Consider the following 13,643-nt stretch of genomic DNA (forward strand, 5'->3'; position numbering starts at 1 on the left):
ATTCTAAGCATCAGGTTGCTTCCATCCTGTGGCGGCAGCTGTACACCTGATTCTAGCCATCAGCCTTATGAGAGACTATCTGAAAATGTTTTAATATGTACTTTTATAAAGGTGGCCAGCAGTGTTCAGTTATTACATGAAAGAGAAAAATTACATTTCTATGGTTATAAATATCATATGGATCAACTAAAAGTGGGTTGACCACTACTTTACTGGCTGTCATGGTCAGGTGCTTGGAACCTCCTGAGTTTATTTGGACTAATAAATGGTATTAAAATGCCTTCTTTTCATGATTTAAATTGAGAATTTATATAGGAGGTATTGTGTATAGTGTTACGAACATGGGTTTGCAGTCAGGCAGACCTGAGTTTTCATCCTGTCTCCGGGGATCTGCCAGTTACTTACCTAATTTGATCCTTGTTTTAATATCTGAGAATAGATATAATAACCCTATTTTGCACAATTGTAAGAATTAAATGAGATACATGAAATAACAGTGTCTGAGCTTTACTCAGACGTTAAATAACTTAGTGTCTGAGCTTTACTACTCAATGTGGATTTTCAGTGAATTTTCTTTTGTGAAAGAACAACAAAGAATTAATAAATTGCTAAAAAACAATTAATTGTTAAATTACTGTGTTTCCCTGAAAATAAGACCTGGCCGGACCATCAGCTCTAATGTGTCTTTGGAGCAAAAATTAATATAAGACCTGGTATTTATATAAGACCTGGTATTATATTATATTATATTATATTATATTATATTATATTATATTATATTATATTATATTATATTATATTATATTATATTAAAATAAGACCGGGTCTTGTATTAATTTTTGCTCCAAAAGACATATTAGAGCTGATGGTCCAGCCAGGTCTTATTTTCGGGGAAACACGGTATGTTATTGTAGAGAGATTATTGACCTGGGAAGTCTAAATTATGGACTCTACTGATGTGTTTATTAATCTCTGAGTCTCATTTTGCTCATGTGTAAAATGAAGTTGTAAGAAATTCTGTAAATTGGAATTATTTTAGAAGCATTCTGAGTAATGAGAGATCTACGAGATAAGATTTGAAAGTTCAAGTTAGGAAGGGAGGGAGAAGAGCTGTTAGCTGTAGTTAGGGTGTAAGAATAAGGTATAAGAATACATTTGAGGGTCCGCTGGATGGCTCGGTTAGAGCGTGAGCTCTGAACAACAGGGTTGCCGGTTCGATTCCCACATGGGCCAGTGAGCTGCGCCCTCCACAACTAGACTGAAGACAATGAGCTGCCGCTGAGCTTCTGGAGGGGCTGCCGGATGGCTCAGCTGGTTAGAGAGCGAGCTCTCAATAACAAGGTTGCTGGTTCAATTCCCACATGGGATGGTGGGCTGTGCCCCCTGCAACTAAAGATTGAAAATGGCGACTGGACTTGGAGCTGAGCTGTGCCCTCCACAACTAGATTGAAGGGCAATAACTTGGAGTTGATGGGCCCTGGAGAAACACACTGTTCCCCAATATTCCCCAATAAAAATTAAAAGAAAAGAAGAGATTTGAGATCAAATATTTCCTGAAACAGCATGTGAACCAGATCCCTGGGATTTCTGCCTTTCTATCTCAAGGTATATATTTGTCTAGATTACCTGTGGAACCTACACAATGGATTCCTTGGACCATATGCTGACAGATCCCCTGGAACTGGGTCCATGTGGAGATGGCCATGGCACGCGTATTATGGAGGACTGCCTCCTGGGAGGTACCAGGGTTAGTCTGCCGGAGGACCTTCTAGAGGATGTAAGTCACAACATCGCCACCATCTTTTCCTCTGTATCAGCTTCCTCATAGCTGCTGTTCTAAACCTTATTCCTACTCTACAAGTTTTCAGTCTTTTGTGTTCCCTCTGTTTCATTTTCTACATTGCAGCCAGTATGATCTCTCCTTTTTTTTAAAATGTAGAGTCTATTTAATATTCTGATTAAGGAAGAAATTATAAGCTACGTTCTGCATATTTAATAACATGTCGACATAACTTGATAATATAAGCCCTATTTTTTAACAAGATAATTTTCAGCAATTAACAAGTTTTACATTTTAAGAGCAGAATTATGTATGTGTTGACATTAAAATGGTTATCCATGTTGTGAATCATAAACAAAACCCAAACACAATATCTGTGTCCATGAGGTAACTCTCTGGTCAATTAATAGTACATGCCCTGGGATAGCACGTCAGCATGCTTTTGATCACTTTCACTGTCAGGCTGTGTAATCATCATTATTATTATAGTGGCTACCATTTGTTATGTCTAAGGCACTAGGTGTGCTAAAACATCTGTTTCTTTGTCTTGCTTATTTGGCCATATTTCAAACATATAGACAGGTGTAGAGTATCATAAAACATTTATCTGTGCATCACCCAGGTTTAGGAGATAACTTCATTTAGTCATATTTGGTTCAGATTTTTCAAACGTAGATAAAATTAAAGCCACCATTTGCCCTTATCTTATTCCCTCTTGTTGGTATATATCCTTCCTGTCCATGTTTTCTTAGCACACTCTTTCAGATAAATCTTATGTCATTCATTTAGTCAGCAAACACTTGTTTTATTAAGTACCTGCTTTATGCCAGACACTGAGATTCTAGGAATAAAGTGGTGGGCAAAAATAGGTTTGCAGGAGAAGATGTTGGACCGTGAGCCTGAGGTGCTTTGGTACAGACATGCAGAGACACCTCGTAGATGGTTGGATTTCTGGGTTATCTCCTGCTTCGACCCTTTGGTGACTCTCCATTGTCCTTAGGTTAAAGTCACAAGTACTTAACATGTTTATAGGTCCCTTGTCCCTCTCTACTCTCTGCTGCTTTCCCTCCCTCCCTGTCCTTGCGCTAGCCACACATTGCTTGAACTCTTTGTGGATTTTTAACTTTCTTGCCTCAACGTCTTTTATCCTTTGCTTATCCCTTGCTATCTTAAATGCCACTTCCTCTGGTCAACATTCTCTGAAATCTTAAGTCTGGGGTGTGTGCTTCTCCTATGTACTTATAGGTAAACTTCTTAAAGTAAACTTCTTATAAGTGTAATTGCTTATTTAATTGTTACCCCCTTCAGACAGTGTGTGTGTGTGTGTGTGTGTATGTGTGTATGTACAGTACTAGTCTGTTTTAGTGCTTAGCACATAGAAGATATCCAGTATGTAATTGTTGAGTTGAAAATGAACTCCATCTTGCTACTTCTCTCACTTAGCAGGTGACCTCAACTCCTCAAGTTCTCTCTTCCCATGTTAACTTTTTCCTGCCGCTCATTTTAAGCTGAAATCGGCTGTCTATCATCCCGTCTTGGCAGAAATGATTTCCAAATCGGATTCTTGCTACTGAGATTATTTTCCTCTGGATTATATTTACTGTTGTGTATAAGACTGGTTTATATGTAGTCTTTACTAATTTCTATGTTTTGAGAATTGAGTGAAGATTAGTGGAATTTTAGTTTGTTTAAAAATACTTAAAAACTTGGATGGTAGGGATGGTCGCACAACAGTGTGAGTGTACTTAATGCCACTGGACCATACACTTAAAAATGGATAACATGGTAAATATTATGTCATGCGTATTTACCACTCACAAAAAACTGAAAAATCTGTTTTTGTCTTGTTTACTTGCCTTCTCTTCCTAATTCTTCTAGCCGGAGATATTCTTTGATGTGGTCAGCCTCTCAACATGGGAAGAAGTACTGAGTGACTCTCAACGGGAACACCTCCAGCAGTTTCTGCCTCACTTTCCTGAAGACAGTATTGAGCAGCAAACTCAGCTCATCCTGGCCCTGTTCAGTGGGGAGAACTTCCGCTTTGGAAACCCTCTGCACATTGCCCAGAAGCTTTTCCGAGGTGCGTAGCCCAGCATTCTTGATTTGAGAGGGGTGGAAGGTGACTACTACTTTCTTTGTTTTATTCTACTTATTTTTACGTACAGATACTGACTCAGTAGAGAGTGGTTTTGTGCAACACTTTGCTGTCTTGGTCGTTCTTTTTTTCAATGAAATTTTTTAGTTTATGTAAGAAACATAATAAATTTTAAGTGTATTGCTCATTGATTATTGTAATATGAACTCAACTGTGTAACCACCACCCAGATCAAGAAATAAAACATTATTAGCATCCAGAGGAACCTTTTATGACTAGTCTTTCAAAATTTTTAAAAACAGTTTATCATTTGCTTTATCACGTGTCTGTGTGTGTGTGATACACACATACTTTTCTGCAGAAAATATGACACTTTACCGCCAACCACTTCAGAATGTACCTCTCTATTTTTTTGGTTGAGAGAAGTTTCACATTAGCTCCGAATTTTCAGGTATATTTGGGGTCAAAATCTTTTTTTTTAAAATTAATATATAATTTTTTCAGTTACAGTTGACTTTCAATATTATTTTATATTCGTTTCAGGTGGACAGCATAGTGGTTAGACATTTATATAATTTATGCAGTGATCCCCCCAATTAGTCTAGTGCCCACCTGACACTGTACATAGTTGTCGCAACATTATTGACCGTATTCTCTATGCTGTACTTTACATGCTCGACTATTTTGTAACCACCAGTTTGTATTTTTTAATCCCTTTTTACCTTTTTCACCCAGCTCCCCAACCCCCCTCCCTTCTGGCAACCATCAGTTCTCTGTACCTATGAGTTTGTTTCTGTTTTGTTTGTTGCCTTATTTTGTTCTTTGGATTCCACATATAAATGAGATCACATGGTACTTGTCTTTGTCTGTCAGACTTATTTCACTGAGCATAATACCCTTGAGGTCCATCCATGTTGTCGCAAATACTAAGATTTCATTCTTCTTTTTATGGCCGAGTAATTCCTGTGTGTGTGTGTGTGTGTGTGTGTGTGTGTGTGTGTGTGTGCGTGCGCGGCGCGTGCACCACTTTTTTATCCAATTGTCTGTTGAGGGGCACTTAGGTTGCTTCCATGTTAGCTATTGTAAATAGTGCTGCAGTGAACATAGGGGTGTATGTATCTTTTTGAATTAGTGTTTTGGATCTCTTTGGATAAATATCCAGAAGTGGAATTGCAGCATCATACGGTAGTTTTTTTTTTTTTTTTTAATTTTTTAAGGGACCTCCAAACTGTTTTCTATAGTGCCTGCACCAGTTTGCAATTCCACCAATAGTGCACAAGGTTTCCCTTTTCTCCACATGCTCACCAACACTTGTTTGTTGATTTATTGATGATGGCCATTCTGATAGGTGTGAGGTGATATCTCATTGTGGTTTTAATTTGCATTTCTCTGATGATTAGTGACGTTGAACATCTTTTCATGTGTCTATTGGCCATCTGTATGTCCTCTTTGGAGAACTGTCTATTCAGGTCCTCTGCCCATTTTTAATTGGATTGTTTCTTTTTTTGGTGTTGAGTTGTATGAGTTCTTCATAAATTTTGGATATTAACCCCTTATCAGATGTATCATTGGCGAATATCTTCTCCCATTCAGTATGTCGTCTTTTCGTTTTGTTGATGGTTTCCTTTGCTGTGCAAAAATCTTTTTAGTTTGATGTACTCCCATTTATTTTTTCTTCTGTTTTTGTTGCCCAAGGAGATAGATCAGAAAAAATATCACTAAAGTCAGTGTCAGAGAGTTTACTGCTTATATTTTCTTCTAGGAGATTTATGGTTTGGGGTCTTATATTTAAGTCTTTAATCCATTTTGAGTTTATTTTAGTATATGGTGTAAGAAGGCTGTCCAGTTTCATTTTTTTGCATGTATTTGTCCAGTTTTCTCAACACCATTTATTGAATAAACTGTTATCTTTACCCCACTGTATGTTCTTGCCTCCTTGTTATAGACTAAATGACCACATAAGTGTGGGTGTATTTCTGGGCCCTCTATTCTGTTCCATTGTTCGATGTGTCTGTTTTTATGCCAGTTCCATGCTGTTTTGATTACTATATAGCCTTACCGTATATAGTTTGATATCAGGTACTGTGATACCTCCAATTTTGTTCTTTTTTCTCAAGATTGCTGTGGCTATTTGGAGTCTGTTGTGGTTCCATATATATTTTAAGATTATTTGTTCTAGTTCTGTGATAAAGGCCATTGGTATTTTGATAGGGATTGCATTGAATCTACAGATTGCTTTTGGGTAGTGTGAACATTTTAATGGTGTTAATTCTTCCTATCCATGTGCAGCATGTACGTATCTCTTAACAAGGACATTCTCCCACATAATCACAGTCTTATTATCACATCCAGGAAATTTTACATTGAGTAAATAATATCATAGAATATCCCATATGCAAATTTTCTCAGTTCCCAAATGTCCTGTATAGTTGCGTTTTAAATCCAGGACCAATTCAAGATTCATGCATTGTGTTTGGATCTCAACTTCCAAACACTTAACTTCCAAATCTCTTAACTTCCTGAATGTAGGGCTCTCTGCTTTTATTCCACCCTTGTCTTAAAAACAGTGACATTTTTGAAGAGCCTAGGGACGCTTGAATTGTAAAACTTTTTGTTTTCTGGGGAATTGTCGTCTTTGTTTTCTCATGATTAGATTTGAGTTAAACATCTTTTTGCCAAGAATACTATATAGGAAATGTTATTGTTCTTTCCCACCATCACCTCAGAAAGCAAATGATGTCAGTTTTTTCATTGTTGGTAATGCTATGTTTTTGATCCCTTGGTTGAGTGGTGTCTGCCAGACCTACTGATTGTAAGGGTACCTTTTTTTCTTAACTAAGAAGCAATTTGTGGGGTGAGACTTTGGGACTGTGTGATAATCTTATTTCCCAAAAGCCTTTGTTTCACTCAGTGGTTTTAGCACCCATTGATGACCCTTGCCTGAGTCAGTTATTACATTGGGGATTGCAGAATAGTTTGGGGCCATTCTTAAGTCACAGTTTTCTCTCTGTCCTATAGAGAGGCGCAGAGCAAGCCTCTTCTCCCCCTTTCTGGGGTGACTTTGTTTTGGCAGGAGGCCCTGAAAGGACAGTGCATCTTGTTGAGTTTTGTTAAACAGGACAACTTGACAGCTGTAAAAGTGTGGCGAGAACAGGCTCATCATTTCAAACCTCTCATTATTTTAAGGGTTTAAGATTAGCATTCTCTCCTCTGGTGGGATATTAGTTTAAAGAGGAGTTCCTCTCTGTGGTTGGATCCCACAAGGTTTATTTCACTGAAGCTAGGGGCCTTAGGTGGGAATAAACTGTTTCTGGTAGAACCTGCTTGGTTTTGGAGGGGTCACGTCAGGGACCTTATGTAATGTTACCACTGTCTATTTTGCTGGCGTGTTTCCCCCCAAAACAATATAATAGTCTGGTAAAGAGGCACACAAAGAGTGTCAAGGCAGGAATTTCTGCATATTTCACTCTGTCCAGTGTTGTATTTCAGTTCCAGTGTTGCTGAAGACAATTGCATTACTATAGTTATTAGGGTTTTCAGTCTTAGCTATCATTGCCTCTTTTTTTTTAATTAAAAAAGTTTTTTTCCATCTACAGTCAACATATGTTAGTTTCAGATGTGAACTATCATTGCTTTTTGGTATTCTTTTACCTTTGGTTCTTTCCTGATCCTGTTTTAAACATTCACTATTTCCTTACGTTCCAAATGCTTATCAAACTCCCTTGCCTCCTATTTCATAAAGGAAAGGATCATTTGTCATAAACTCCAGCTTCCCACATCTGGCCTTCACCCCACTTACTGAATTAATTTCCATTCTGACCTACTTTACTTGTCTCAGAGGAAGAAGGACTTTTTCTTCTGCCTAAGGTTAACCTCTGCTCTTGATCCCTTTGTCTTTTACCTCCTCTGGGACCTTGTTTCCTCAGTTAACAATTCTTTCTGTCCCATGTATTCATTCTAGTATATTCACTCCACTTGCTCTTTTTCAGCCTATAGGTGTGTTCAAGAGTCTCATACGAAAAGAAGTCCTTAGCCATCTGTCCCCTTTGTTGTCCTCTGTCATTTTCCTTTATCTCCCAACATCTGGAAGGGCATCTGTAGCTGTCTCTTTCAGTTATTCTGCCCATCTCCTTGTGGCTATTCCCTTGCTATCCCGTAGGACTGCTCTTGCTAATGCCAGCAGTGACATCATTTTCTTTCCACTTCAACTTTTTAAATTTTAAATTTCACACCCACATAAAAGTTACAAAAATTTATAACAGACACTTATACAGTCTTCACCAGGTTCACCAACTATTAACGTTTTGCTACATTTATTCTCTTATCATTACTGTGCTTATTATCATCATTATTTTTGCCGAACAATTTGAGAGTGTTGCAGACATAGCACCCCTGAATTTTTCATTATTAACTTCTGAAGAACAAGAACATTCTGTTACATAATCACAAATGATCAAATTTAAAAACATAAAAAATACAGAAATTTTCTGTATTTAATTGTGTGTAAATATGAAATTTAACATTGACATACTGTTATCCAGTATATAATCCATATCATTGTATTTCACCAGTTGTTCAAATAAGCATTTTCCTCCTTCTACATGTCTCTTGAGTGAACATGTAATTTCCAAACTAGTAAATGCTTTTTCGTTCTCTTCTTGATCCCTCTGCATCATTTGATGCCTTGACCACTTCCTCCGTCTTGACACTTCCCCACTTTGCATCAGTGATTCTTTCCTGTCCTGGATTTCTTCCTGTGTCTTTGACATCTCTCCTCCTTTCTTTGCTAATCCCTCTTCCTCTCATTGTTCCTGTCTTTCAGGTTCTCTATACTTTCTGCTCTCACTCACTGTTCTCCACTGATGACTCTTGCCAGGGCTGCTTCTGCAGTCACCAGAGTGAGCTTCTTAAAACTTCACTTTTCAGGATGTTTGCCAATTGCCTTCACTTAGAATAAAATTCATAGCTTGTGAGGCTCTGTGTGACTTGGTCCCTGCCCACTTACCCAGCTTTATCTGATATTACTCTCTCCCTTTTCACTGCTCTGTAGCCCAGTGTTGGCCAGTAGAAATATCACATGAACCACACGTTCAATTTTAAATTTTCCAGTAGCTACATTAAGAATAGTGAAAGCAGATAAATTAATTTTAATAATGTATTTTAATTTAATAATAATTTAAATAATATTATTTTAACTCCATATATTCCAAATATTATTTTAACAGAGGTGTAGTGTTTAATGGCTGTCAAAAAGTCTGAGGAAACTAAAGAATGAAGGAACATAACTTCAAAGAAGGACAGAGGCAAAGAAGCAGAATATTAGCTCAATTTCTATACGTTAAACAGTATCAGTTGCATGAAAGTGTTGGCTCATTTCTTAAAGGTCAAATTTCCTGTTTCCCTATAATCGGCCGCATAACATGGTGGTTAAGAGCTTGGCCTCTGGAGCTGGACTACCTGAGTTCAAACCTGATTTCCCCTTTTATTAGATGTGTGACCTTGGCAAGTAATTTACCTTCTTAATTTCTTCATCTGTAGAATGAGGATTTAGTAGTACCTTCTTAATAGGGTTGTTATGAAGGTTAAATGAGTTACTATATGCAAGGCCCTTATGTAGTGGCAGTTATGTGAAGTACTATTCTAAGTGTTTGCTGTTATTAGTTACTTTGGATACCATTAGAGTAGTTGGGGAAAAAAGAAACACCTTGTGCTTTGACCCCGTATTTCAGTTTTCTGATTAGCTGCTTCTTTTTTTCCTCTCAGTCTTTCTCATCATAGCCTCCTTCTCAAATCTAATACATCCAAAATGGACCTCTTTTAGGCCTCCTCATTTCAGGTGATGGTACCAGTTGCTCATGTCCAGTGATTTAAGCACCATGCTCATTTGACTTCTCTATTCCTCCCCTTCCTGCCCCAGCATCTGAACTATCAGCAAGTCTAATCTTTCTCCCTCAAAAATGTATCTCAAGTCTCTACTTCCATGTACTTAACCACTATTTATTAGCTAACGTGTGCCAGATAGTTTTTGAGGTTTTGGAGATACAGAAATGATCTTACATTCTAATAAGGAAAAACAGATGATAACTAAGCAAATATTTGTTGGTATTAAGCGCTACAAAGAATCAGAAAGGGAAAGGGACCAGGCTGCTGGGGAGAAGCTGTTTTATTATACATAAGATATTTGGGGAAGTCTTCTCCATTGACATTCGAATGGAAACTTAACAAAGGTAGGAAGAGCAAGCCATGAAAATATTGGGTGTTAGTAGGAAGCATTGCAGGCAGAGGGAACTTTAAGTACAGAGGCCTTGAGAAAGTAGGGTGTATGGCCTGTTCAGGAAACAGCATGGAGGCCAGTGGGGATGGGGTAGAGTGAACAAAAGGGAAACTGGTGGGAGATGGGGACAGGTCATGAAGGGCCTCGTAGGTTATCTTTCGGGCCTTGGCTTTTGTTGAATGTGGAGGGAAACCATCGGACCAAGCCACCATCATCTCTTACCTAGGTTGCTGCTCCAGTTTTTCTTCTTTCTCTTTTGCTCCCAGCCATGTCATTCTCCAGCTTTAAACCCTTCAAATTATTTCCATTGCACTTAGGAGAAAATCGAAACTCCATGCCACGATCTAAACGTTTCCGTGTGGTTTGATCTCTGCCCACCTTCCCAGGTCATTTTGTGTCACTCCGTAGCTACAACCTACTGTCTGCAACCTACTGCTTTAGTCATCAGACATTTCAAGTTTTGGAACATGCCAGTTCTTTCTTGCTTCAGGGCTTGCTTTAGTACGTACTGTTCCTTCTGCCTTTTCTCCATTTTCACTTATTTTTAAAAATTCCCATTTATTTTCCTCCAGGTTTTTCATTTTGAAAATTTGTAAGCATACGGAAAAGTTGAAAAACAATACAACAAACATTCATATAACTTTCACCTATATTTATGAGTTGTGAATATTTTGCCACAACTGCTTTAATCAGGCCTCATTTTATGTATCATTCATTAGCGATCCTTTTCCTGGTATAGCTCTCTTTACAGGTTTTTTCAAGTTAATTTCCTTATAGTACTTAAGAGAGTTGAATATTATTTTCTCTCTCACTGGACTGTAGGCTCCTCATAGACATAGGTTATCTCCTCCCCCCTCCCCCCTGTATTCCAATTTCAGTTGACCACATTTTAAGCACTCATTAAATATCTGTTGCCTGATCTGTATATAGTTGTACCTCTGTTCCTTTCAGATGGGTACTTTAACCCTGAGGTGGTCAAGTATCGGCAGCTATGCTTCAAGTCACAGTACAAGCGATACCTCAACTCTCAGCAGCAGTATTTCCACCGGCTGCTAAAGCAGATTCTGGCTTCCCGGAGTGTAAGTCATGCTGGTAACTGGATATACAATGTGGACAGTGAACTCACAGATTTCATGACCTTAAGAAGTGTTTCAGGTGCCAAGTACAAAAGACACCACTAAGAAAAAAATAATACCAGTTAATTAACCCATGACACAATTAAGCTATATCATTTTTTCTTATGATCAGTTTTAAGATGTACTCTGATTTCAGAGATGTTAACACATGAAAAAAAAGGTACCTCTTAAAACTGATGAAATTTTGTAGCTTCAGTATTTACCTAAGTGGTTTTCAGAGCCATCATAGCTTATTAAGAGAACCAGGTTGCCCAGGAATTGATGTGTGAGAGTGTGTGGGCCTCAAATGCCCTCACGGATACGTAGTGCACTAAGCTTAGTGGTCCCTGTGGCCAGGCCAGTCTGGTAATTCTTTGAGGCAAAGTTGTTCTGCCGTAAGTAATTTAAACTTCAATATGGAAATATTTGGGTGTCTCATATAATAAGTATTCATTCTCGATGGAGCAGTTCAGCACTCAGATTTAGAATTTTTGCCATGTAATAGTTAATATAGGCCCTTTTTATTTGGATATATTCATATACTTGCATTTCTTTATGATCTGGAGAGAGGGATTGGCACTTGTTAAACAATGAAGAGAAGAAAATGGGGACTGAGAGAATGTACCAGAACAAGCTTTGGATAATGAAGTGTACCCCCATCTGATCTCTTCCTAGGACCTACTGGAGATGGCCCGGCGGAGTGGCCCCGCCCTTCACTTCCGGCAGAAGCGCCCTTCACCATCCCGCACACCTGAAGAGCGGGAATGGCGAACCCAGCAGCGCTACTTAAAGGTCTTGAGGGAAGTGAAGGAGGAGTGTGGTGACACAGCGTTGTCATCTGATGAAGAGGGTGAGTGTCCTTGGTTACTTGGGTAGCTGAGGTGTTGGAATTACACCAGCAGCCTGTTGTTTGGTTGGAGCCAGTGGTAGCCATTTACCTCCCCAGCCAGGGAGCCATCCCAGTTGTCTGTCTGGGGCAGGGCGGGTGGTGGGTAGTGGGACTCAGAACCCATTGGTCTTTGGGCACAGACATGCCTGTTAGGTGGGACATGACTACGTGCCTTTTTTATCCTTGATGCTTAAGTGGCACTTGAGTTTAGTTAGATGAGATGTATCCCTGCATGGCAGGGCTCTCCACAGTAGGCCTTGTCTGGTCCTATTGTGCCACTTGAGAGAACTACTTTTCCCCTTACAGGCGAGTAGTAGTGACTGTTGGCCTGCTGCAATGCGACCCCATCACGTCTCTCTTCCTGGAAGAGCCGTTTATATGACCTAAGTGTGCTCCAGTTCGTCTGGGGAAGGGTCAGAAAGGAATGGTGGAACCCTGGCCTCATGTTGTTGGCTTACCCTTGTTGAACCCAAATGGCCACTTACCCAATCTCCCCTATTGGAGTCCACAGCCACGTTGGATTTACAAGAAAAATTTTCTTTTGAAGATCTCAGCTCATGGCTTCCGAGCTCTCCAGCGCGTTCTCCTAGCCCTGCGGTGCCCCTGAGGGTGGTGCCCACGCTTTCCACCACGGATATGAAAACTGCAGGTGAGAACTGAGCTGATTCTGTGGACATTCTGGGAAATCTGGATGTAGGTCTGAGAACTCCTTTAGAGGGAGGTGGGTACTAGATTCTTACCTGCCAGGAAAACAAAGCAATGTTCCTTAGAATTACGGGATTTGGAGAAGACTTTGCACACTTCCACTTTTTTTACAAATAGGCCTTCCTTCCATCCTGTGCTTTGAAAGTTTTTCAGCTGGTGTTTTGGGCTAAAGCAGAATCTTAAAATAGTAATACTAAGGGACTGTTCAATAATAGAACAAAAGGGGTACCAGAGCCATAGCAATTTCTTAAAACATGTATGAAATTAGAGAAGAATTTTTAATTGGAATAGGAATCAAAGAAGAAGGTTAAGAACCTTTCATGTGTTTTAGGAGCAGCTGAGTAACTGAAGTCATTATTATTGACCATCGTATAGGCAAACTGAAGAGTTGGTTCTGTGACTGTTTCAAGATTGTTGGTACTTGTAGTATATGTGAGTCAGAAGGGAAACTCAGAGAAATAGCTTATTTTCAAATATCACAATTGACCAGAAAGATTTAAATTTCAGCATTGTGTTAGTGAATGACCTAGTCCATGTGGTTTGGTTATTTCCTCTCAGATAAAATAGAACTGGGGGACAATGACCTGAAGATAATGTTAAAGAAGCACCATGAGAAGCGGAAACATCAACCAGTAAGATTGGGGGCGGGGTGTGAGCGGTCATTAGCAGTTACAGTCTCATAGATCTGGATTGGTTATTGTAAGGAAGATAACGGGTAGTCACTACCTCATTTCTGCTTCCTTTCCTTATCGTTAGGGGACAAGAGCAGCCAGAGAGACTAGTTA

At 39.1% G+C, this 13,643-nt stretch overlaps 1 protein-coding gene across 5 annotated transcripts in view; it reads left to right on the top strand.

The window, feature by feature from the left end:
- Window positions 1–13,643, top strand: part of NFRKB (nuclear factor related to kappaB binding protein) — a 35,348-nt gene that overhangs the window by 769 nt on the left and 20,936 nt on the right. For 3 of the 5 annotated variants that reach the window (XM_019713975.3, XM_019713980.3, XM_074321875.2), the window contains exons 2-7: window positions 1,622–1,777; window positions 3,659–3,860; window positions 11,101–11,228; window positions 11,940–12,114; window positions 12,665–12,802; window positions 13,417–13,490. In XM_019713975.3, the coding sequence (XP_019569534.2) occupies window positions 1,643–1,777; window positions 3,659–3,860; window positions 11,101–11,228; window positions 11,940–12,114; window positions 12,665–12,802; window positions 13,417–13,490 (852 nt within the window). In that variant the 5' untranslated portion in view covers window positions 1,622–1,642. Of the gene's footprint in view, window positions 1–1,605; window positions 1,778–3,658; window positions 3,861–11,100; window positions 11,229–11,939; window positions 12,115–12,664; window positions 12,803–13,416; window positions 13,491–13,643 lie in introns of all 5 variants that reach the window. The other 2 variants (XM_019713979.3, XM_019713977.3) reach the window with 2 other exon arrangements.

This window comes from Rhinolophus sinicus, chromosome 9, assembly GCF_057876585.1.
Source record: "Rhinolophus sinicus isolate RSI-liver-muscle chromosome 9, RSI-T2T, whole genome shotgun sequence".
NCBI classification, from domain to species: domain Eukaryota; kingdom Metazoa; phylum Chordata; class Mammalia; order Chiroptera; family Rhinolophidae; genus Rhinolophus; species Rhinolophus sinicus.